At 49.7% G+C, this 24,420-nt stretch overlaps 9 protein-coding genes across 9 annotated transcripts; 5 read left to right on the top strand and 4 right to left on the bottom strand.

Moving 5' to 3' along the window:
• Positions 1–4,876: 4,876 nt before the first annotated feature.
• Positions 4,877–7,759, top strand: BKA67DRAFT_525080 (frequency clock protein; the record flags this gene model as incomplete). The annotated part of the gene is made up of 2 exons (XM_046098638.1): positions 4,877–5,198; positions 5,238–7,759. 2 exons carry the CDS (start codon positions 4,877–4,879, stop codon positions 7,757–7,759), a joined length of 2,844 nt encoding a protein of 947 aa, XP_045953769.1.
• A 1,084-nt stretch (positions 7,760–8,843) lies between these two features.
• BKA67DRAFT_595293 (heterokaryon incompatibility protein-domain-containing protein) lies at positions 8,844–10,576 on the top strand (the record flags this gene model as incomplete). The annotated part of the gene is made up of 4 exons (XM_046105149.1): positions 8,844–9,330; positions 9,445–9,745; positions 10,276–10,340; positions 10,545–10,576. The coding sequence occupies 4 exons, from the start codon at positions 8,844–8,846 to the stop codon at positions 10,574–10,576; spliced, it is 885 nt and encodes a 294-aa protein (XP_045953768.1).
• A 77-nt stretch (positions 10,577–10,653) lies between these two features.
• Positions 10,654–12,314, bottom strand: BKA67DRAFT_430550 (uncharacterized protein). Its single transcript, XM_046096864.1, has 3 exons — positions 11,583–12,314; positions 11,400–11,515; positions 10,654–11,325 (listed from the first exon to the last, which is right to left on the bottom strand). Exons 1-3 carry the CDS (start codon positions 12,137–12,139, stop codon positions 10,958–10,960), a joined length of 1,041 nt encoding a protein of 346 aa, XP_045953767.1. The 5' UTR covers positions 12,140–12,314; the 3' UTR covers positions 10,654–10,957.
• Positions 12,315–13,551: 1,237 nt separating this feature from the next.
• On the top strand, positions 13,552–14,708 carry BKA67DRAFT_650404 (uncharacterized protein; the record flags this gene model as incomplete). Its single annotated transcript, XM_046106049.1, has 3 exons — positions 13,552–13,626; positions 13,791–14,305; positions 14,360–14,708. The coding sequence occupies 3 exons, from the start codon at positions 13,552–13,554 to the stop codon at positions 14,622–14,624; spliced, it is 855 nt and encodes a 284-aa protein (XP_045953766.1). The 3' UTR covers positions 14,625–14,708.
• Positions 14,709–14,818: 110 nt separating this feature from the next.
• BKA67DRAFT_582118 (putative isoamyl acetate-hydrolyzing esterase) lies at positions 14,819–16,172 on the bottom strand. The gene is made up of 5 exons (XM_046103966.1): positions 15,974–16,172; positions 15,875–15,914; positions 15,710–15,788; positions 15,251–15,647; positions 14,819–15,198 (listed from the first exon to the last, which is right to left on the bottom strand). Exons 1-5 carry the CDS (start codon positions 16,071–16,073, stop codon positions 15,053–15,055), a joined length of 762 nt encoding a protein of 253 aa, XP_045953765.1. The 5' UTR covers positions 16,074–16,172; the 3' UTR covers positions 14,819–15,052.
• A 728-nt stretch (positions 16,173–16,900) lies between these two features.
• BKA67DRAFT_663586 (uncharacterized protein) lies at positions 16,901–17,926 on the bottom strand (the record flags this gene model as incomplete). Its single annotated transcript, XM_046108209.1, has 2 exons — positions 16,901–17,302; positions 17,357–17,926. The coding sequence occupies 2 exons, from the start codon at positions 17,924–17,926 to the stop codon at positions 16,901–16,903; spliced, it is 972 nt and encodes a 323-aa protein (XP_045953764.1).
• Positions 17,927–18,977: 1,051 nt separating this feature from the next.
• On the top strand, positions 18,978–19,463 carry BKA67DRAFT_540698 (uncharacterized protein; the record flags this gene model as incomplete). The annotated part of the gene is made up of 1 exon (XM_046100814.1): positions 18,978–19,463. One exon carries the CDS (start codon positions 18,978–18,980, stop codon positions 19,461–19,463), a length of 486 nt encoding a protein of 161 aa, XP_045953763.1.
• Positions 19,464–19,963: 500 nt separating this feature from the next.
• Positions 19,964–20,904, top strand: BKA67DRAFT_524655 (uncharacterized protein; the record flags this gene model as incomplete). The annotated part of the gene is made up of 2 exons (XM_046098600.1): positions 19,964–20,173; positions 20,257–20,904. 2 exons carry the CDS (start codon positions 19,964–19,966, stop codon positions 20,902–20,904), a joined length of 858 nt encoding a protein of 285 aa, XP_045953762.1.
• A 1,742-nt stretch (positions 20,905–22,646) lies between these two features.
• On the bottom strand, positions 22,647–23,236 carry BKA67DRAFT_540696 (uncharacterized protein; the record flags this gene model as incomplete). Its single annotated transcript, XM_046100813.1, has 3 exons — positions 22,647–22,902; positions 22,974–23,033; positions 23,100–23,236. The coding sequence occupies 3 exons, from the start codon at positions 23,234–23,236 to the stop codon at positions 22,647–22,649; spliced, it is 453 nt and encodes a 150-aa protein (XP_045953761.1).
• Between the last annotated feature and the right edge of the window lie 1,184 nt (positions 23,237–24,420).

The raw sequence follows: 24,420 nt of genomic DNA, 5'->3' as shown, positions 1-24,420 counted from the left end.
GGCGGTGAGGTGTCATAATTGTGGGAGGCGGCATAGCATGGACAGCCCAGACAGCGTATGACCACATGTTTGTTTGCGAAGTGAGATCGGTGTTACAGAGACGATTTGGACGACCGCTCGCGTGAATTCTAGATGAATTGACAATTGCAGCGGCTAGACTACATACAATAGGGAGGTCAAAGCTTGACAATGACATGGAGTCTGGATATGTCATTGGTGTTACCTGACAACAAGCGCGGACCAATTTAGTTGTTTACCAAGTGTTATTTTGTACTCAGAAGAGCGTCCAATATCTCATGTATATAGTTTCAATTGCTGAATGTAAGAGAGGTGCCAGTTTCGTGGGCCTTGTGAGAACATCAAGTAATAAGACTGCTAGTGATCTGAAGAGATTTGTTGCTTGTGTAGGAATTGATACTACGTTAGGTGGATCGAGATCGGGATCCCTGAGACGGACGACCCCCCGCGCAAAACTGCATGAGACATGAGTCGAATAAAGCTTGTACCTGTGTTGTTACTGTGTGAAGCAGTCTCGGTTGCGTGACGACGGAAGTGACGTATGCGGGTGCCACAAATCGAAGCATCAGCTAAGGATTCTGGCTGAATCGACAATGTAGGATATTGAATCGACGATGTAGAATGTTGAATCGACGATGTAGAATGTTGAATCGACGATGTAGAATGTTGAATCGACGATGTAGGATGTGAGAAAAAGACGAAGGCCGGTTTTGTCAGCTGACAACTGGCAAAGCACACCCGGTGCAATTTGACCTGCCAATATCCTGCGAAAAGTTTTGCATACTAGGTAGTCCAAGAGGATATCTCCCATCGTAGCTCAGAATTGACAAGTAATTGCGTGCAATAGTCTTTGATGGGCGGTTGCGATGCCTACAAACAATGTGAGCAGGAAAGGCCTCAGCGCTGTGATATATGGAGTTAAGACGTATTCTGGCAAATTACTGACGGAGATTATGCTGTATACCAATTTTCCAGGCAAATATGTTCAGCAGTCTTGTAACTTCTGCCTCTGCCTCTGCCTCCGCCTGCGGATTTGATCGTGAGTTCGCAGCTGATCAAGCACCAACTAGACACTACTCATCACATTCGCAAAGCTTCTCTAGAACGAATACTTTAAGTAGTCATGGACGATGAAAAATGAGCAACGGTGGCGCAAGGTGCGAGAGATTGACCAGCAAGAACTGACGTAACGCTGGCAAATGGCTGAACATTAGACCATCTGCCATACCAGTACAAGACATTCAGGAACGCTTGGTGGCGCTGTTGCTTGGTGTAGCCCCAACCAGCCGTTCTATGCTTTAAGCGTTATACTATGTATGTGATGCACCATACATATCTGGTAGGCACTGAGCAAGAGTACCAACAACGATCTTATCCATCGATGCGATGGAAAATAAGTGTTTGAGCAAGTCCTACAATTGTGGTCTCGACAACCTCGCTGACGGTGACAAGACCCATCTTTTACCTGGCGAGGTCCGAGATGTCCGCCTGCCCCAGGAGTAGGTCTGTCAGCAGAAAGAAACGATCCACTTTGGGGCACGACCACATACCAAACTTGGGTAGAGCTTGTTGGATCTTTTTCGAGGCCTCGCAATATTTCGGATGATCCAGCCTAAGCTCTATTTCGCGTGCACTAGAGCGTGTGGATATTATTCGTGTCCGACACGCTTGTCATTCGTCCCCGGAGGACATGGCTTTTGCCGCTCCTCCGTGATTGTTCGTTAATCGTTGCGCTGGTGCGGTACGTTGCGGGCGGCCAGAATAAAGCTTTCCAGAAGATATTTCGTATCAATGAAAAAAAAAATTTTCTCCCTCTAATAGGCCACGATCGAATCTCCCTTGGCTCCTGATTAAGCTGTCATTTGCCTGACCTTCTCGTTGGGTGCGAACATGTCTAAATTGGGACCCAAGCTATTGCAGCAGTGGATGTTACCGCGAGCTGTGGCGGAAATGCTCATGAGGGTGTTGTTGTTTGCAATGTTATTCAGCGTGAAATAACGTTGAAATTGGAAGAGGCCTTGATACGGGCTCGATCTTCGACGCGTCGGCAGATCAAACCGTCGGGGCGACGGGGCCAGGCTGCTTCATATACTAATACTACCCACCTGGGCAGTTCCGAGTGGCGATATGGCAATTTTATTTTTAGGATGTCTGAAGTCTTAAATTCAGTGTCCTGCTCGCCTGACGATGCTAATAGCTTGTTCATCCACCGCCGCACCCTTTCCCCGCCTGATAATCTTTACTAATTAAGGTTCATGGAAAACACGCTGGAAGCTCTGTGTTGGGTGTTTATTAAAGGCGGGACACAACCCCTCTCGGCCCCAGGCATAGTCTGCTATCCATCTCTATTTTGTAGTACTTGGTACCGCGTCGATTACGGACTCACGGACAAGTTTTACTATTACAGTGGACCGAGATATCTAATTTGAGCTGATATATATCTATGGTATTATTGAGGATAGGCTATTGTTATGTAAGAGCAATCCGAAGTCGTAATCGAGTTCCCCGGGCCTCACTGTCAGAACAGCAGAGTAGTGAGATACGCTTATGTTACAGACAGAATTCTCCGCAAAAGGCAGCACATAATCTTCTTGAATGTCAACCCAGGCTGCCAGTTTGCATCGGCCAGCTCGGTAGTTTGAGTTTTACCCAGCCACTGGAACCTCGATTGTCATTGTCATTCAGTGAACATGGATGGATACATTACAGAGCATCGGTGTATGCCAATCGAAGCCGTGAAAGCCGTGAGCTACTGAACTTTGGCGATCGTGTTTGGGACACAAATCGACAGAAAGTAAAATAAAATAAAAGTCATGTGCCGTCTCTGGACGAAAGGCATATTTTATGTACAGGTAGTGCTTACAGAGCTAACCTAGTATGTTTCTTGGGCGCGGCTCGATCCTTGCCGCAGAAATTCGATGGTGGTCCAGACCGAAAAGCCACAAACCCCTGCAGAGCTACTGTACAGAGCTGCATAATACATCCAAGCCGCAGTCGAGGCCGGTGGTGAATTAATGCTTATACACTGTACACCTGCTTGCTGCGATTATATATTTCCTCAGATGGTTCTTGGGGGGGGGGGGGGGGGTCTTTATAAAAATTTTCTTTCTTTTTTCTTCTTTTTTCTTCTTTTCTTTCTTTTATAGCACCGAAGCCAAAGGCATTCGTCCAAGGAGTCAATGTTTCTCCAGTGCAAGATTCATATGAATAGAGTATTGCCACGCTGTCTCTCGAGTGCTGTGTAGCATGTACCAATAATTCCACGTTTATCCGGGGTACCACATGCAGGGTTTCTCATCGCGGTCCCATTACGTTTGCAGAGTGACGTCATATCATCATCATCCGTGCCTATTAGTACTCGTATCCGCAGCGGCAGACTGACCCATACAGGCTGAAAATATGACATGACACACGTTGCAAATGTCCCAACAGATTGAATCACATCGTTGGCCTTAGACTAGAGGTACCGATACGGACTATTAGTGCTTTGAAACCACCAAACAGTTATGTATGAACCTCTTGAAATCTGAACAAGTTAGCAACGCTGCCTGCCATCTTGGGTGGTGAAAGTGGGACCTGGCGGTGGAAGATTCTACCATAGTAGGGGGGGAGGGTTTAGCGTACGCTTATTTAGCTTGGCTGCACCCTGGTTTTCCTTCTGTCAAGGCTTAAGAAGTATATACAAAGTAGGACTTGAGAGACCTTGTAAGAGCACTGATGGGTGCAAAGGGTCCAGGCTGCCAGGGTTACGGAGACTTAGTGCACCTCGAGAACCCATTTAGGTGGGTAAAGTCTGATCACCACAGCCAATCACAGATACGGATCCGCACGGCGAGCCTGAAAGTGATGGCGCTACGATCCATCGAAAATCAGGGTACCATATACTGTGTACGACTATGTGCTGTTCCGCTGTTCACACGCCCCTCGCCGTCGTCGCCCCGCTGAGCCTAGGGGTTGGAGAAACCACGACGACAGCGTACGACGAATGGCTCAGTACGGCGATTGGCTGAAGGCGCACTCGGCACACACCACTGGATGGAGCCTCCGACTCGTTAAGGCTAGATCAGAAAGGTACGGGTCTGCAGGACCCTGATCTTTACCCTTGATTTCCGATCTTCGTGACAGTTACCATTGCAGCGCAATCGAACACACTGCTCACCATCTCTAGGTTAGTAAAAACGCAAAAAGATCGGAGGGGACAAGCAATCATGGGTTATAGTTCATCGCAAATTCCGGGATCTCGATGTAATCGGTCGATTCTTGATTTGCGCTGCCGCAAGCCAATTAATCATGTTCCATAACACTTCACCCTGCCAAACAGTGGAAGCATTGTCTCGTCTCCCCCCCGATCCCAAACATGCTCGAAGCTATTCGCAGTCCCTTGACAGCGACATACAACACGCCCACCCACAACCATTAACCTCGCCGCTGCAGACTGCACGACGGCCGCCAGATCAGCACTACCAACACACTTTCGCCGCAACAACGAACTAATAAATATTGTTGCTATCGGCCAGATTCCGAGTCTGTCCGCAAATTGTCAGCAATGTACGTATGTCGCTCACAATTGCCCACCTCCGCAGTCGATTTGATCGAATCCCTCGGAAACATTTCCATCTTGAGCGATTCAGTGTCTGTCGTTCTGGAAATGCGGAAAGCTACAGCATCGTGAGGGGCCCAAAAGCAATTGGGTTGACTGATTCTTATTTCTTGCTCTTGTACGCTCGCTGACCAAAGGCTTGCAACGGTAGTTTCCATTTCTGCAGTTGATTACATGACCAACGCCAGCCGTAAGTTCGGCGTGACATCGATTGAGAAAGACTGTTCCAATGCTGTTAAAATGGCGGACGCGAACAAGATGCCTTCAGCCTCCCAACCTTCCACCATAGCCTATAGCAACCCGAGGCGTACATCGCCTGAGAATTCTATAACTCTGCGCCATCATCGCTTGGCCCGAGAGGCTTCGAAGCGGAACGCGTCGATGCGTAGTATGCCAATGAAGATTCCCAAGCCTTCGATCACGAATTCACCTCGACGTAACTCTTCAGACGAGAGCAATGATACCAGAGTCAGCGACCCGAGGCGATGGTTCGACAACTCGAATCGGAATGTGTATTCAACCATGGACTCATCTATGGATGTTGACCCGCCCTACTTTCAGAAACAGTCGGAATCTTCTAGTATGGGGGATGGTCATATGGTGCCCTCACAAAGTCCAGCGTACAGATACGTTCAAAGCAATCAGCAAACAGCATTGCCACATGTGGTCACGGACAGTAGTGTCGCCGAGGATTACCGGGGTGTAATCGACGACCTCACCATCGAGAATCAGCGCTTGAAGGAGGAGCTGAAGAGGTATAGGCAAATGGGACCTGACGCTCTCCGGCGAGACAAGCTATTCGAAGTCAAGGTCCATGGGTTACCGAGCCGCAAGAAGCGACAGCTGGAAAACGCTCTTCGTGACTTCACAGCAAGTTTGGAGGGTTCTAGTGCTAGGACTTCTCCAGCTCGGAAGAAGGACAAACTCAAGAGTGTCAAAGGCCTTGACTCGACATCGAAGCACGCTTCGTCATCGTCGGGATCCAACAACAGAGCAAACCAAGCTGACTCGGCGTATGCGTCCATGTCCACAGGCGCAGGGTCATTGGACCCTACATTGCCGACCAAGCTCTCAAGAACAAGATCTGCCAACAACAACACGGTTGAACGCTATTTGCAAGACATTCCGGAAGGGCTTCTATCGAGATCAACTGCTTTGACGGAGAAGGACAAGAAGAAGTTGGTCGTGCGTCGCCTCGAGCAGATCTTTACCGGGAATGGCTTAGGGCACACCAAGCACACTTCGTTTCCACTAGCGCCTGCGATCAATGAAGAGGCTGTTGGAATGTCAGGCACTTCTAACGACAAGTTGCCCCTACCAATGACAGCAGCAGCCAACGCTAGCCGAGAAGCTCACATCTTGCCGCAGCCCAATAAGAAACAGAGCCATTCCCGCGATAACGTGTCGCCTTCCCATTCCAACGAGGATGTGGCAATCTCGAGAAATGCTACCGGCAGTGGCAGTGGAAGCAACCACAAGGAATTCGACACCACTGCCAGTGATTCCAAGGTACCGGAACAACGGGCGACACGGCCCAACGATCTGGATCCCGATCGACCTTCAATCCCATCTGAGAACATGGACTACATCCGACATTTGGGTCTTGTCGCTCCTGAGGAAAGGCAGTATTCGGCCAGCGATGTTGCTCCAGATGCCGAGGGTTGGGTATATCTCAACCTGCTCTGTAGTATGGCACAGCTTCATATGTTGAATGTAACCCCGGCGTTCATTCGTTCCGCCGTCAATGAGAGGAGTAGATTGTTTCAGTTGTCACCAGACGGACGCAGCATTCGCTGGAGGGGCGGCGGCGACGGCACCAGGTTTAGCAGCGACGACAGTGGACATAGTTCGAAGCATGGTAACTCCAGCCCAGAGTCCGATGGTACCAATGAAGAAGATCAGCGGAAGAGATTGAAGGTACAGCCGTCCGGAAATAATGCCACAGTATCGGAACCATCGAAACTCGTCCCACAAGTTTCAAGCTCTTCTGACGAATTCCACTACAAGCCCATGTTTGCCCGTCATTTGACATCATCTTCTGATGAGCAACCATCTTTGGGTGACGAGACGGCATCTTCCATCGGCCTAGCCGATGACAGCAACCTCGGTATGGCTTCTCGTTGGAATTACAGTGGTATTTCCGGCATGTCGCAACGAAAAAGACGTCGCGACGGTGCAATCATTTATTACACAGGTGCCCCGTTCTGCACTGATCTGTCTGGAGATTATGGAGTGGCCTCCAACGGCACCAGCGATGAAGGTTCGCCGGACCAAAGCGTGCCAGAGATGGGCCGCAGCGGCTCCCATTCGTCCATTCCATTCAAGCCATTGAGTGAGTACGACTCTCACCGTGTTATGATGGACCTCGACTTCACTTCACACGATGCCGCATCAGACGAAACCGGTGACACCGATGAGATTCAAGCTGACTTCCCATGGTCTGACTTGAAGCAGTCAGCAAGGCTGATGAACCTAGAGGCTAGCGGCCTCGGAGGGGTGACTCCAGATGATCACTTCGTCATCGCCGTGTCTACCCGCCGCCCCAAGTTCACAGAAGAGGCGCATCAACCCAGGCGGCGACCAACCTTGGCAAAAAGTGAACCCCTTGAGGCTGCTATCTCTAAAAACACGGCAGACTCCATCGTAGCCCGTCTTGCAATCATGTCCACAGGATCGCCGATCCCACTCATATCGCCAGTGATGCAACTCGAAAACAAAATCGACATCCAGTATCTCGGGGGTGTAATTCACCGACTCCCGGCGGTACCGCTGCCACCACCTGCTTTCTACTTTGGGTCTGCATCTAGTTCTTTCGACAGTGTATCATCGGACTTTGATGAGTCTGCCGATGATGTGATCGGCCGGAGATTACTCTTGCAAACCGGGGAAGATGGTTACTTAGCCAATGAGGAGCTGTCATCCGATGACGAAGAAGATGAACATTCTGACGATGAAGGCGAGCTTGGTGTGAGTGGCAGTACCTCGCCAAATAATGTTGGCGAAATACCAGGCTTTGCGTCGCAGGGCTTAGGTCGACGATCAAGCGTTATGGTGTCGGACATGTCCAAAGTCACGACTGGCAGCTCGGTTGCCACTGCTGGTGGGGCAATGAGTGATCACAGCAGCATGGGAGACCTGTGATAGTTGAATAGGGAGAAGAGCGTTTTGGTGCAATTTTTGGTTATAGCGATGATATCCCTTGATTTCCCCACTGGATTTGAGACCTAAGTGAGGTCCTTGGTTATTGATTTCGAGCGTGGAGTTTTATTTAGTGGAAACTATCGATCATGTTGCATTTTGATGGCGTTACATGTTGGATATTTGCACTATAGGCTGAAGGCTCGATGGAACCAGAGTTGGGGTAGTATATTGTCAAGTTGTAAAATTATTGGGTTCAACCCATCTCAAATGTGCGCGGTGCAGAAACAATGTTCTAGTTGATGCTTGATAGGCCAAACTGGTGACCGTCGCTGATGGGCATTAGTCACAAGTCGTCAAGCAACTCGATATAACCTCGCCTTCGCGTTATCATTGTCCATATATATAATCAAGAGGTCAGCAAATAGGAAGAAGGAGCTATCTCGTTCAGTGCTATTAACTCTAAATAATATGCTGACTATCGCTTAACATCTATAGACAAAGAACTTGATAATTCCTCATCTATTAGCGCATATTGTAAAGGAAAGCTTCACTAATGTCATAGTATAACATTGTATGTATATTAATTTTGTTCTTAAAAGTTTAGATATCTCAAGATGTTGGGGGGGAAAACAAATGAAATACTCAACTTAATTTACATCCATCTCCCGTGAGACTGTGCTGGATGACGTGGCCGGCAGTGGTAACTCCGACGTGGGGCAGTGTTCAACAGCCTTCAAATCAATTGCCATTATGCTTCATCATGTTGTCTATCAATGCCAACAGCCACTTAAGCTGGCTTTTATCGGGTGTCCTAGTGATACTTCTAAAGACTCTATAATGTTGATTATCATTCCCACGATGCCAGATCCGGTCTTTGAAAGGTCGATGGGGACGTGAATGCTGGACTCTGCGTTCTCCAATCACAGCTGCAGCGGTGGTGGTAGTGAGGCTCAGCATTGCCTCGTCAAGCAGAGCCTGCCTCTCCACGAAGAGCCTGCCACCGCAAAAGCCTGTGAATTCCCCCTGCTTGTGATTGACATCTGAGTCGAGGGGCTTTTGTTTCTTGCCACTCATCGTACGTACCATGCTCCTCTTACACACGAGGACTTTCCAGCTTCGTGGCTTCGAGGGCCGCGACATTCCGAAATATGCGATCCTCTCACACACGTGGGGCGATGATGAAATCTTGTTCCAAGATCTCAGTGAGCCGCAGTCTCCCACCTGGCGGCAGAAACAGGCATTCGGCAAGGTTGCTGGAAGCTGCCGCAAAGCTTCCGATCATGGTTATGATTGGATTTGGATTGACACTTGCTGCATCGACAAGAGCAGCAGTGCTGAGCTCTCGGAAGCCATCAACTCTATGTTCAGATACTACAAAGACTCGGCGGAATGTTATGTCTACATGGCCGATCTGGAACCTGGCAGAAAGCTGCATTCCGGGAATCGCTGGTTTACTCGGGGCTGGACGCTGCAGGAACTCATAGCGCCTTCGGATGTTAGATTCTACAACTCCAGCTGGGGCTATATTGGTAATAAGCTCTGTCTTTCGGAAGACCTGGCGTTCATCACTGGTGTCGATGCTTATGTTCTGGAACAAGGGGACTGCGCCATTCATTACACCCCCGAGAATTGGGTTGAGAACGACCGCAACCGATGGAAAAGATGCAATTGTCCCCACGACACAGTGCCCATACAAGATGTCCTTGCCTCGACAAGTACCGCAAGAATCATGTCGTGGGCTTCTAAGCGAGAAACTAAGAAGGAGGAGGACATTGCGTACAGCCTTATAGGATTGTTCGATGTGAATATACCATTACTTTACGGCGAAGGATCCAAGGCCTTTATTCGCTTACAGCATGAAATCGTCCGGAAAAGAAAGGACCAATCTATACTCGCATGGCGAAACCCACTCGTCCAGTTGCCGCCGTATCGGGACTTTTGGAATAACTCTAGGGAAATATCACCTCTGGCGCCTTCTCCCGGCATGTTTCGACCAGACGATGATATTGGAGCCAGCACAAACGTATCCGTTGATGGGCTCGACTATCTGCCTCCTTCTATGAGCTTTGTCGATGGCAGCTTGACCATGGATGTTTTGCTTTGCCCGCTCAAAGGTCGAGGCACCCCACCCAAAGTCGGCATAGAAATCTTCGCCGCAATCCTCGACGCCACCATGGGATCGAACCCCCTATGCCGCCCCGTCATACTGATTTGTAGAGATATTCAAGACCACCGGAGTACGGACGATAGATTCCGACGGCTTTCGAACTTGATGTACTGTGTGTCTGGGAATGGCTCCGGTGAATTTCAACTAGTTGGCGGGGAATCCGCACCGCATGGTATGTGCCTCGTGAGACGAGCGTGACGCGTATCGCTAACGGCCATACCCAGTATTACTTGATATGAACCAGGTGGCAAAAAGGCCGGTGACGTTCATAAATAATGAGGAACGAAGGCACACTGATTTTCAGAAATCCATGTCTATGGTGCAAGTGAAATTGCGACCACCTGAAAAGGGAAACCGCAGCCCCAAGTACGACATCGACTGGCGCAACTGTAAGGAGTCCAATTATGTCCTGTTGTTCGAGCATGACATAAAGAACAATTTCAAGAGGATCAGGCAATGGAAGCGAAATGGTGTCGTGTCTTTTGTATCAACGAACAGTCGATATCCACCTTTCGTGGTTGTGTGGGTACTGCAACGCGACAGCGACAGGAGCACGACATCCGAAGGGAAACACTTCTGCAAAATATGGTCCCACCGCGGTCTGATCCGACAGTTCAGTCGTGAGAATATTGCGTCGCCGCTGGAGATAGCTCAGTATGAGGTGGACGAAATACTGAGTGGAGCTGGTGTGTACGACGCTACTTGGGACTCAAGAATCACTGGGGATGCAGTTATCCTAGATGATTGGGGGAAGATCGGTGAGACGATTGCCATTACCGCCTGGTTACAGCCAAGAACGTTTCTAGAGAGGACCGTCCTTGAGTTGGAACTTGATATCAAACTAGTCGAGCGTGCGTACAGCCACAGGTGAACATTGGTTCCGGGTGGAAGGGTTTCTCGATGATAAGCGTCAGCCACTATGAGTAGTCGCAGCGACGTCACAGACATCAAGCAGACATCAACGTGTCCATGTAGCAAGCCTTGATTCCTCATGTTTCTGGAACTAACCGCTCGGGCATGTAATTGCACGCTTATTGTCGCTGGCCTTTGATGGTACCTTTCATACAAGTGACGCCGGCTTTCTCTACCAAGATTCCCCACTTCGAGCTCCCATCTGTGTCTTCAGGGTTCGAGGTTCCGATGTGATAGGTATCTCCGGCGTAAATGGGGGACATTGCTCGATAGACAATTTCTTCCACGTCCCCTTTACCACCACACATGTCTCTCCAATAATCAAGCATACTTACTAGGTTTAACGGGCCATGTACTACCTGCCCTGGATGACTCTCTACGCTCTGTGTCCAACTCTCGTCGTAGTGGATCTTATGCCCGTTGAATGTCAATGCCGAGAAGCGGAAAAGTCCTACTGGTGACCAGCGTAATTTGCGGCGTGGGTATGCTGAGACGCTGTTAGCACCTTCAGACCATAGACATCAATACTTCTGTGTGAAATCCCGTTGGAGCGGAACTTACTACCATCCTTTGCCTCTTCATCCTCCATTGTTGACGGTCCTCGCTTCACCTTGCCCTGCACAGGCTTGGCGATCGGCTCCGCCGCGGCCTTCGCCTCGGGACGGAATATCCAAGACCTTTGCCGTGCCACGTCTTTAGCCGCGCGGTTCCCCACGTTGCGTCTTCTACGAGGACAAAACTCACCGCCGGTCCACCAGTGCGAGTCCATCCTTTCCCCAGAACTCCTTCTCGACATCCACCAAGACCATCTCGCCGCCGTCGCGGCTCCGCTTGGGCACCGCGCTTAGAAGCCTTGTCCGCTCCTCGGCCACCTCGCCGACCCTCAACTGGCTCTTTCTTCCGCCGACCCACCTCATCTCCCCACCGGCCCACATGCGCCGTGTGAACGGCGCCGGCGAGTTGAAGGTCCGATCCGTTCCATCAGGTCCGAGCTCGGTCTCTATGCCGCCGGGGGTGAAGTAGACCAGGTGATAGCCGGGCGGAAGTGGGGTGCCGGCCGGTGGAGGTTCCCGGGAGATGTCTCGACCTGGATATAGTTCCTTGCGCCCGAGCGTCAGGCTGAGTTTCTGGAGCTGGTTGGCGTCGAGAAGTTGGCGCTGGGTGATGGTCCTGTCCGAGAATGTCTGCATCATCTGTTCAGCGGCTCCGGAGGCGCTCGTCGCCATGTGTCGTCGATGGAGCCTGTGGAGGCGCCTTACGAGACAGACGTGGCGGGTGCTCGGTACAGGAATGGGCGCCATCTTGTGAACAGAGTGGAGAACGATCTGCTCAAAGAGAATCAATTGAATTTACATATAGCCAATACCACGAGCAGATATGTCATCTGCAATAATTTAATGTATAAAAATTCGTAGGTGACCGATAGTAGTTTAGAGACAGACAATTTAGACTAAGCGCAAATGGTAGGCAACTGGTATGTCATGTGCCTCTAAATGAATGCTGCGCTAGTGCGGTACCTACCGAGTCGATGTCTCCCGTAGGGCCAGGGTCCTCTTGACATTCCACAGCGGCCGGATAGTCGCAGCAGGGGGTTGTTAATGTGGGAACCTAAAGCAGTCGTCAGACGGGTGTGAACTCCGGTTTGACCTATCAAATGAGAAAAGCGAACGTATTGGGGAACGTACCATGGCGAGAGGAGGACTGCGGACGGTACCTCCGCGAGTCGACGTCTAAGCGTGGGCCTCTGTACTGTGGTACGCATTCCCTTTGCTGGCAGGGGGGACTCGACCGGTTGACAACCCATCTGAGAGAGAGACCCAGCAGGTCTCGGTCAAGACTGCCAATGGGCAAAAACAGTTGTTTTTAGCCTTCGAGGTCTGGTGCCTTGGTCTAAGCTTGGGGACTTAGACTAGTGGCATGGAGTTCAGAGGAGCCGCCTAAGCTTGGGTACTTAGACTTGGGTAAGTTACTTAGACTAGGTTACTGAGACTAGTGGCATGGAGTTCAGAGAGCCGCCTAACCTCTAGTCTCCGATTGCGAGGTTTGGCCTGCAGGTGCTTGCAGTAGTCGCATATCAAAAGAGCCAGTTGTGTGACAGCCGCACTGGGCCACTATAGCTCACTCAATATCCTGTGTCAATCACTGGGCCACTGTTCGATGTGATTCGTTCATCGCGACACGCGAAACAGCGCGCTGTCAGTCTAGTGGCAGCCGACGTGCAGTATCATCGCGAACGGTACAAGGCTATAAGGAGTATTATGTGACGCTGATTGGCTGCGCGCTGAATATCCCATGGCAGTTAGCTGCACCAAAATATGGCCTCCCTTAACGCGCCATGGTTTCTCACCCAATGCATATTGCATGAAGTAAAAGTCTCGTTCTTTCCGGCACGCAAGTGACTCCTAGCTGTTTGCTGGAAAGCCCAAGTGGCATCTACGCGGGCACGCTTTATATTTGCATGTAATTTTTGGCATCTTCACTGGGCACTTGGCTTGCTGCCACACTAAAAATGACATACAGTACATTGACAATATACCTACCTTGCGCCTCTGTTTGGGTATGAACACAAATCGCCTCCAATTGACAACCTGTAATGCACGCCTGCTAAAGCGATTTTTCTATATAATCTTGTTAAAGAATCACCGTCATTCAACTGTTCATGTAATCCGAATAGTCATAGATCTGTCGATATCGTTCCTACCCATCAAGCATCATGAGCACAAAGGAAACTGGTGCCGGCCATTGGCCTATCTCGTCATGGGCAACAGAAACAGATGCCTACACCGAGGTGAGCTTGCCAGTGATTGTTGGGTTCTTCTCGCTGCCTCGAATCGAGACCACCAAAACCAAGAACATATCACGACTGCTCGTCGGTTCAGGAACTCATGATTATATGATTTTGATATCTAATAATGTACAGTCGAACATGCATAGCTAATACTAGTTCTCTAGAAGCCTGAAGATCATCCAGGAGCTACTCCTAGCTTTGCCTCAGACTCCACATCTTATCATCTAGACGCGAATAACGTAGACGTCGATACCAGTCCAACGAATATCAACTATATTCCTCCGCATTATAACTTAGATTATCATATCAGTACCGTTTCTTTGGCACCACCACTCCGATCAATGGGACAGCATTGGAACATGACCACCGTTAGTGCGTCTGGCAGGCATGTTCATGACGTCGAAGAGCCACCCCAGCTGTTCCAAGTCGGAGATCAACAGTACGATTTCAACATTGCTCGGCTGAGTGCTAACACGGAAAGTCTCACTGCTGGAAGGAGTGAGATAGGGGTTGGGTCGACACTCGTGGCCTCAAACCCCCTCGAAGCCACAGGTCCGGGTCTGGAGCCGTTCATCATTCCGGCCACGCATCCTGAAGCACCGACTTCTGAGGTCTCGAATGGCAATGCGCCTCAACCAACACCAGTCAAGCAACCTCAAACACGGCAGTCATATGTTCGGTTAGTTGGCCATCACGCGAACCTCGTCCATCCAACCGACTAACACATGTTCAGGCGCCCAAGGGCCATACATGCGAAGCTCTACGCATGTGGCATAAGTGATTGTGGGAAGACTTTCACTCTTGAACGAGACCTCGCACGTCATCAAGTCTACAGTCAAGCGCACAAAGAGTTCAGAAGCTCTGAGGCGTGGTTTTGCCACGACGAAGGCTGCAAGAAGTTTGGCAAGTCTTTCACTCGTCGTGATAACTACCAGAGACACGTCCGATCGCTTCATGCAAAACTGGGTAGTGCTCGACTTGAAGCGACGACAGACTGAAATATCACCATGTTGTCCAGATAGCATGTTCTGTTCGAGGGTTGGGTATGATATTTGTGGGGAAAAAAACCGGCGGGAGACTACACCAGATTTGTTCGTGTCACTGCGGCGGCTGTTCTTGCCATCGGAGAGATGACAGACGTAGCGCTAGATTGCTTTTCTTATGGTAGATTGCGTTTATACGAGTTGCAGATGTTTTCTTTGTTGTATCTAAAGCGATGTATTGCATTATGAATTGACGAACTGACGCAACTGATTCATTAACTCCGAGCAAACTGCTTGAAATTTCTGCTGAGCTTCTGCCGGTCATGTCCCAAAGTTGTAATCATGAAGTTGTACCCAGAGACATATAAAATGCTGCTGGATGTTTTGACATTGGAGCAACACGCGGGGTTCTTCTCTATTTCCAAAACCAGAATTGGGACTTGTTATTTTTCAAGCTCGCCGGTGAACTCGTCACAGGTCGGGAAGACGAACGGCATATTCTCCGGCTTGAGATCAGGATACGTCCTCGATACAAAGTCCATCAAGTTCTCGTAAAACACTTGATACCCCTGAGACGTGAAATGAACTCCTGTTGTTGTCAGAAAATAGCTATACCTTGTGCCAAGTGCTTGAGCACTTACCGTCGGACAACAGTTGGCCGAGAACATCGCTCCTCGGCGCATCCTTTGCACCGGCCAACTCCCCTCCGTCGGACCACCCTGCGCGCCGCATCAAGCAGCCCCAGAGGTCAAAAACCGGCACATGCATCGTCTCGCCGACCTGGCGGCAGGCATCTGCATAGTCCTTGGCGGATTGCGAAAACCGCGTCAAGCCCGGCTGTCCTGCCATCCTGTCCTTGGTCTCATGCTGATACTCATCGATCGGCGGAGGCGTGATGAGGAGAACCCTGCAGCTCTGAGCCGCTATGGAAGGGTGCGACAAGATCGATTGGAGGTTTTCCTTGTATTGAGCAAGAGGGACGTGGAAGTCGTTGTTGGCCTCGGGGGAGGTCGCGTCGTTCGCGCCGAAGCCGATGGTCTTGGACGTTATTTTGTGAGAAGGTCAAAGACCGGAAGCAACCGGCGGCGAGTGTGACTTACCAGAAGACGCAGTTTGGCCTGTTCTGGAGACGGAATTATATGGGGCAGAACCTGGAGAGCCTGGCGTGTATTGTAGCCGCTGCCGCATTCTACGGGTTAGACTGGTTGCTCTCGAGGCGAGCATAAGAAGAAAATTAAATCAAGAGGGCAGGCATCATGGCTTACTCAAACCCCCTGTTCACGATGTCCAAGCGTCGAATGTAGGCTGTGCAAAAGACTCTTAGCATTTGGCAGACAGATTAGGGAGTCGAGACTGATACGTGCCCTTCTGGAGAGCTGGTGTGAGGCCATGCTCCTCGACACTCGAGTACTCCGTAATTGAGTCACCGAAGAGCATAAACTGCCCGTACTGGAATTTTGCCATACTGGAGACCGAGAATGATCCACTCTCTCAGGTCGGGTCAAGTGTATACTACGTATGATCTTAAGCTTCAACGCAAGGTGGTCCAGAGGAATTTTTTTTTGGTTGACCCACATGCTCAGAAGCTAGACTATATAGTCTTGGCTTGCGAACTGCATAGTCATTCGGACTGCGATATCGGAGCGGTTTCCCGTCGAGGACTTACAACTTGGAAAGCGATAGCTTCGCAGGGTTTAGGACAGCGCTATCATGTATACTAAAGAAAGAAAGGCCACATACGGATTGTCCTCCCTAACAGCTCTGCCGCCCATGATACCTCATACACACCTTGATAGTATTATTGCTTTGCTCGAGTTCTTAAAGTACGGGAAACTACCGAGGCCCATCTGTGACAGCCAAGACGTCGTGCAGTTTGACCAAAAGGCTGTTAATTAATGTTGCGATTGTGATGATGAGATTGAGACCCAGTAGGTGAGCATTCCACGGATAGGACAAAACGCGAATGATTATAAAGCCACCGAAGCACAAAATGTGATGAACAAACCAGTACATTAGATGGACTCTCAACAGGACAGAAGAAACACAGCTGGTAGAATATTAAAATTGACAATGCTAAGTGACTGGAAGGCTGATTGACTGTGGCACGACCAATGGGGTTATCATGCCCAAGCTCTATGGTACCTTTAACCACGATCCAAGCTCTTGTCTGACTGCCGAGAAACGATTGTAACGCGTAGTCCCACGCATTAAACCCCGATGGTTAGCCCTCTGCAATGCGCAGGTGTGACCGCTTGCGTCTCCCGTCGCCAAATGGGTATAGTTCCAAGACATCAGATTTGTGTTATAACATCTGGTACGTGCATCTCAACGCTTTCCTCCAAGACAGCAACACCATTGGCAACTTCCAAGGGTTCTTCGTGGAAGCATCCATCTTCTTCCTGTTCCTCCATGTGCGTCGGCTTCGCATTTATGGCAAACTTGACCTCATGTGCATTTGCAGCAGGTATGGTGTGTGGTGCCCAGGAAGGTCGGATGGCCGATCCATTAAGCTGTAGGCTGCCGTTTATACCGCCAGTGTTTGCGTCGGTAGTTTTGCGGGTTGTCTTGCCGAGCTCGCTGGACTTTGCTTCATCTTGACGTGCCATCTCGATGATCTGCTCGTCGATAACATCCAATATGCTCAACATTGACGAAGATGCTGGGGTGACAGACTCGTGGCGAGAAGGGCTGGACTATTCAACGTCAGTTCACCCTAATTCGATAGAGGCGTCTGGATCAATAATTACCAGAGGTACAGGGCGATAGCCAATATTCTTGACAATGTCCGCATCTATCACAGGCCTCGTGCCCTGCAGATGGAAGCCGAAGCCAACTGCAGCACTGGCAGGGATGTCATCCTTGAGAATCCCGTCGAGGCTCAGGTAGCTTCGAGACTCGCAAGTAGGACGACAGTTATGGCAACACTTGAACTGACACTCGTCCTCATCGAGTGGAACCCATGGCTTCTCGACACGAGGGCCCGTGAAGCCAGGAGGTGGGGGAATAGTAGCTGCGGTGGTGGCTGCGGTTCTGGTTACGGTTCCAGAACTGGGCATGTAGTAAGTGCGCTTCAGGGCAGCTGGCGACCGCTCTTCATTCTCTATTACCCGGCGAAGATTCTCTCGCTGCTCCAGTACGATCGCGATCTGGTCTGGAGAATACGATTTCATAGTCGCGGCATCAACCTCCTTGAAGAAGCTGTAGCGGTTGGATCTCATCTCGGGTCCACGAACAGCTGGCTTGACATGCTCAGTCATGGACAGACCCAGCAGGTCGAAATTGACGGGGCGAGCCTTCGCGATGGCGTCTTCGAGCATGTGCTCTCGATCCTGTGTGCATCGATACAGCCAGCCCTACTGGCCTGATCGGCGACACATGGCGCACACGAAACTGGGCTCGAAGATGCGCGTCATGGTTAAATGAGTGCAGGTGGGATTCCAAGTCTGGGGTCGATATGTGTGGGCGGCGAGAGTCACGGGCGCATTGCGCTGCAATTTTGGTGAAGACATGCTTGGGTTTTGGTGTTTGCTGTACCTAGTTGGCGGAAGCAGAAGAAGCAGACGACTGAAGAAACCAATGGTATTCTGAAATTACTGCATAGTAATGAAGTCAAGTAATGCCCAACACCTGGCCCGTCAGTATCCAAACGAATGGTGCCAAAGTTTGTTGTTTGGGTCTGAGGATGAGTGAAGTGAAGGAGCCGAGAATCGTTCTGGTGGGGTACCCAGAAAGTTGTACTAAGTATAAGTAGTTCTACTTGTCGTGTTCTCGTTGTTGTCGACACAAATCCTGTATTCACCTTTGATGGAAGTCGCGATTCATTCCCTCTGCCTCTACCACTACCGTCGTTGTTGCTTTTCTTCAATGGCCCTTTGAAAGCCTGTGACCGCTTGCCGCTGATCTTTTGAAAATGCTCTGCCAACTGCATCCACTAACCTAGGTAATCGTGCATCTTACTTGATCCCCAGCTTATTGTCGGGCTCTTTCTGCTGTGCCTACTTGCTCGATTGTTTTGGTTTGTTCTGAACACAACGCTTGAACATGGTCGGTATCCAACCAAACTTTTCAACTTGACACAGGAAAGGGACTCTCAGTGGCATCATCTGGCTCTATCTGGGCTGTCCCTCTCGACGCCCCTCGAAATTCAGTCCTGGCAATACAGTCACAAACAATCAGGCTGCGATCAGCCGCATTTTTAACATCTGCATCAAGCATTCGCTACGGCCAAGCAAGCCCGCTCAGTGTCTGTCTCGCTGTCAGGGGTCCATTGGGCACTGACACGCCTAAAACAATTTGGGACTAAACGACTCGGCATGCTCTAGCCAGTGCTAAAGCACAATATCGGACCGTTGTCGAGCAATGCAACTCATGCAAGTCAAAGGTTGTCTGGCTCGACTGGAGTTTTGCTGGAGATTCCAAGGATGTTGGCTGGTCTGCCGAATGTGGGATGAGTTGTCGCGCGCTCAATCAGCGGAAAAACGATTCGTCGGCGCCACCAACAGAGGAGCCTTTGACCAATCAAAATATCACATGCACGGGGCCTCGAGGGGTGCGGTGCCTGGCAACGATTCAGCTGTCGTGCAGCAACGCGTCTCCAGTTTTGAGCGGGCTAGACTGGGCTCTAACCCCCGATTGCCGCCATTCGATGGCCCTAATCGCGACATGATGGCGAGCCTGAGCTTTGAGCCTGAGCCTGAGCTTGAGCCTGGCGAAGGAAAGCCGAAGATGGGGCCTCCCCCAGCTGCCAGGGATGGGATATGTCCAACCTCTCGCTCAGTCTTTTACCAGCCTCCGCTGTTGCTCAACCCTATCCACTCCAGCACCGTATCTAGTCTGACGGATGGGCGGATGTGAAATGTTGAGCAATTGATTTGATCTTGATTGCTTGATTCCTTGATTGCTTGATTGCAGGTGAGTTCCATCTTTCTCTTCTTTTTTTCTTTCCAGCTGTCAAAAAAAAATAAAAAATAAAAATAAACCTGCACATTCAGTAGATTGCAGTGCATTACATTACATGTACCTTCTGCATCTACAAAATACGGATACATACTGGTTGCTACTGCAAGAAGCTCGGGTCATGCTCGTCGCTCATCGCAGGGGTCACTGAAGCAGCTAAGCAGCCTCGGCTTCAATTGGCCAAACATAAACAAACCGTCTCGCAATTGGCCTTTGCGCGGTGTTGCGTCCCGCCCCCGACTCAGTCCCAACCTTACAATCAATCTATTTCACAGTGACCGCCTCGAAACACACGATTTCCCCATCCAAGCGCTGCCCTGATAATCCCTCTTCCCCAGGTGATTTCTCGCGACTAGTGTCCCTCCACTTGATTGAGCGTCACTCCGGCTTCCACAACAATGTCGACGCTCAAGATCGAGCGGGACACCATCCGCAAGGGCACCGAGACCGTCTCCAATGCAGCCCAAGCCGCCGCTGAGGCTGCTGCTGGAGGTGCCGCAAAGGATGGCCCTATACCCGGAACCAAGGGAAAGCATCCCCATCTCGCAAAGATCGGAACTGCCATTACTGGAGGAAAGGGAAATGCTGGCACCAAGGGTTACTTGATGGTGAGTATCTTCCTCTGCCCCTCTCATCTCTGCCACGCGTCCAGCGAATCCTCGTCAGTCTGCTAACACCCTACCTGTAACAGGCTTACATCAAGCAACTTGAGGAGAACCCACTCCGCACCAAGATGCTTACCTCCGGAACCCTTGCCGGTCTGCAAGAGTTCCTCGCATCATGGCTCGCGAAGGATCGCAACAAGCATGGCAACTACTTCACGTCGAGAGTCCCCAAAATGGCCGCGTACGGCGCATTGATCAGCGCGCCCTTAGGCCACTTCCTCATCTGGTGCCTGCAAAAGACGTTCAAGAACAGGACCAGCCTGCGCGCCAAGATCCTACAGATCCTCGTCAGCAACTTGATCATCGCCCCTATTCAAAACTCGGTATATCTCGTTGCTATGGCTCTCATCGCTGGCGCTCGCACATACCACCAGGTCCGCGCAACTGTGCGCGTCGGTTTCATGAAGGTTATGAAGGTTTCGTGGATCACCTCCCCGGTCTGCCTTGCCTTCGCTCAGCAGTTCCTTCCCGAGGAGACTTGGATGCCCTTCTTCAACGTCGTGGCATTCATCATTGGCACCTACATCAACACAATGACCAAGAAGAAGAGACTGGCTGCTCTTCGCAAGAAGCACTTCGGTGATGGCCGAGGCGATGGCCGAGGATCTGGCTCCATGGGTGGTGGCGGACGCCCGGAGGACTATCCTCCCATGGGTCCTAACCCACCTTACTAAGCTTGCTATGACGTGACGGTAATGAACGATGGTGTTTGTAACGATTTTCCCCGGGCCGAAGTACTCGCTTTGGCTGAAAAAAACAACACGCCGAATGACGCGCTTTTATGTTGGAACTGGGGCACCTGAGCTCTTTGAGATACCTTTACTGTACTGGACCAGGTGGGATGGTAAAACTGGGATTTGGACGGTGTTTTCGAGATGTTATCATACCTGGGGACATGAACGCCTGTATAATCCTGGTAACTTTTATCACCTTTTATTCGAATTTTGATGTTTTAAGATGTAGATAGCCTAGTCAACGCGATTCTTTTCAGACTGAGTTTATCAGCCTATCTTGTACACGGACCGTGCATGGATGAGTTCATATCTACTGACCGCTATCCCCTTAACTGCAGCTATACTGCTGGGGAAACATGTCTGATAATTCTTTTCTGGCATCAACCTTGTGCCCAGACTCAATGAGTGAAATTTCAATTCTTGTTGTAAGATAGCTGCATGAGTAGTACAATGAGAAGAGCACTATAAATACTGTTGCTGCTAAAGATTTCAATGCTGTTGAGCTTTTTTGGAAGCTCAGCGAGTGCCCTTGAAACGTGGTGGAGTAGAGATTTTGCACTCCGCCTAAGCCAATGGCAATTTGTCAGCCATGATCAGACCATAGGTATCTTCTACGTTGATTCCATGGCTAGGCTCGGCGCTGTTCTATGACTATATGGTCTTCTGATCTCACATGTATGCCGCTGTTCTCTCCGGAATGCTTCCACCCAGCTGGGAACTTGGCCGCCTTGTTGGGGTTATTAACTTGTTCCTACGATGATGCTTGAGCTGAACCGTCCAACCGAAACTGTCAGCCTAGTATGAAGGAGGTATTTAAAGCCTTTGGCGAACAAAATATTGCAAGCTATTGATTACAGACGTCTCATATAATAAATACGAGGTAGCTACATTAGCTTTGTGTGCTTGTCTGTAAAAGAGGTCCTGACTGCATCAGCCAGTAACAACAGCGATTAGATGCTCACATAATAATCACAAGCCATAGACGACTGGTCAGCGTCGATCCAAATCACACAATGCAACGTATGTGAAGCTTTCTTAGTATGGTTGCCATTTCTTGGACTGAATGCATTAATTATCTTGAACTTATACAACTTGTGGACATGCTCCCGAACTGGAAGACATAGTGTCCCTATCGTTCAACAATGATGGTTGCCCTGGTATTTGAAAAAGCCGCAGCATTATTGCGGATGACACAGATCGCTCGAGATACCGCCATAGCAACAGCGTCCTGGTCAACCTATACGAAGCTAACTTTCCTATAAATTTCAAATACGTCGCTAAATTCTCTTCCGCAGTGGTTTCAGCAGCTTTGGCCACAGATTCTGCTTCCTGGGGGGTAAATTAACCATTCAGCACTCGAGGAAACCTGGATAGATATTTGGCTTCACTTGGCTTCCTTTCAAACTAACATCAAGCTCATGAGGACAACGTAGTAGAAACTGTCCACGCTGGTCTCGATGTATACATACTTTGCGCCAATGTAATTCGGGCCAGGAAAATAACATATCTGTCTTGTTGCTCGGATTCAACAATAAGTGGCGTTGGACATCTTAATAGTCGACTGGTGCGAGACTCGATGGGCTGGTATGGTGCAGTCGCAATTGGAGCAAATACGGGTTTCTTTCTTAACGATATGGAACGTCTGGGGCCGGGATCACTTTACATCGAGCGATGACGGGATTTCAACCCACGAAAGCCATAAGTTTCGGATCGAGATACCACTGGACCATTTCGGCGACTCCCATAACCGTTGCACACGCATCTGTGGTATAAGACTCGATCGAGCCGCTGCGCCTCCTCAAGATGGCCCAGGCTCGAGGCCTTCTTCCTTTTTTCTTTTTCGGTTGATCTTTTTCGTTGTCACTCATCTGGTGACTGAAGATTGCACCAGCTTGAGTCCAGGTCTGTGAAAATGATTCTGCATCTCGGGCTCGTTTCCTACGGGAAAAGAGAGAGAGAGAGAGAGTATGGAAACCCGAATCCATCGGTCACAGGGCTCTATTACAAACCCATCCAAGCCATCGGTAGGTTTGCCCAAGAGTTGTATTCCCACCACCTTGATTTTCTTCCTGAAACATGATATTACAGAATGAAACCATAATTAGCTCTCAGAAACTCGAGATTTGGCCGCTTACCGAGATCTCTGTAGACGAATGCGGTTGTTCACACCATCCTGGGAGTCGACTCTCGCACCTCCATCGAGACCAAATGCAGACTCGCAAGTCTGTCGCTCTTGGATTTGGAGCAGAACCAGGCAGACCCGGTTTATCATCTTGAGGAGCTAGCGGGAGGAGCTGCGAGACGGTTCTTTGCGACGAAGCATTTCACAAGACCTAGTACTTGTACTACAGATGATCAATTGTATTGTGACCCTCTTATCTGCTAATAATGGTAAATCAGTATATGTTGAAGTTGGTTTCTGACCCTAGGGGATTACGGCTTTTGGAAAGTAGCCGTAGAGCCTGCAAATATACCATTATATCCGGCACCGTAGTTGAGAATCACTTTTGTGCTATACTAGACATGCGTTGTAGGTCAATGTGGCCCGTCTCCTCGGTTTAGTGCTCGTCGACCATATTCCTGATGCCTGAGCACATTCGATTTAGCACGGCCTCACTCGTTCTACACATTACATGATTTGTGTACATGACGTCAATAGTCGCCTTTTATCTTACCCCTTGGCCGTGTTTGTCGAAATATGCTCCATAACTTGGCCGTCCGCATGCGCATACCTCTTTCGCCATGCTGAGCGAGCCACAAGTGGTGCGATGTAGACCAGGAACCGGGGGCCGAGTGTTGGGGGTTGAGGGGTTTCTCGGTCAATCCTAAGTGCATACTCTATACTGTCTGAAACCTTGTTATAGCTGTTGCTCTCGCGCGTGGGGTGAATTGGCACATATTGTTGCGTACGTGAGTTGCGCGTTCGCATGGTTCTTTGATGTGCATCGCCACGAACGAACCACAATTCAGAAACGCTGATCTATATAAGTGATAGCGATATGACGAAGTTCAATACCCCCGATTTCAGCAAGGGCAGTGTTTGCACACACAACATTACAATTGTTACGAAGTGCATTGTTTTTATTTTTATTTTTTTAACCAAATTTGTCTGCTCTTAGCTTACTAGTAGTAATCATGAGGGTTTTGCCATTCTTATGAGGCATGAATCCACCAATGCATAGCCAGGGCGCTATGGAATGCCCAGATAGTGAATGTTTCCATGCATGGTTCGATCGACGACAAGTGCATCTCGAACAGAACCGAATGCGAAATGAAGATATGCACAATCAATTACTCTGCTGAATACTGCGCAAATAGTATCTACCGTTTTATCGGCCAGGCCGTGATTCAAAAGAACAACATTTTTGTTTCGGAATGGTGTAAAACGATTGGCCGGTCGGTCAATTATCTTTGATCCAAGATTAAGCCGAATATTAGACCCAAGCAATATGGTTG

This window comes from Truncatella angustata (genome assembly GCF_020726525.1).
Source record: "Truncatella angustata strain MPI-SDFR-AT-0073 chromosome Unknown BKA67scaffold_9, whole genome shotgun sequence".
Taxonomy (NCBI): Eukaryota; Fungi; Ascomycota; class Sordariomycetes; order Amphisphaeriales; family Sporocadaceae; genus Truncatella; species Truncatella angustata.
This window is presented reverse-complemented; position numbering and strand designations above follow the sequence as displayed.

Coding starts and splice junctions, on each gene's coding strand:
- BKA67DRAFT_430550 (XM_046096864.1), bottom strand. CDS start 12,139: ATGGCGCCCATTCCTGTACCGAGCACCCGCCACGTCTGTCTCGTAAGG. Junction 11,516..11,582: donor CTCGCACTGGTGGACCGGCG/GTGAGTTTTGTC, acceptor GGCACGGCAAAG/GTCTTGGATATTCCGTCCCG. Junction 11,326..11,399: donor TGAAGAGGCAAAGGATGGTA/GTAAGTTCCGCT, acceptor ACAGCGTCTCAG/CATACCCACGCCGCAAATTA.
- BKA67DRAFT_582118 (XM_046103966.1), bottom strand. CDS start 16,073: ATGGCAAAATTCCAGTACGGGCAGTTTATGCTCTTCGGTGACTCAATT. Junction 15,789..15,874: donor ATCGTGAACAGGGGGTTTGA/GTAAGCCATGAT, acceptor AGAATGCGGCAG/CGGCTACAATACACGCCAGG. Junction 15,199..15,250: donor CGGCCAACTGTTGTCCGACG/GTAAGTGCTCAA, acceptor TGACAACAACAG/GAGTTCATTTCACGTCTCAG.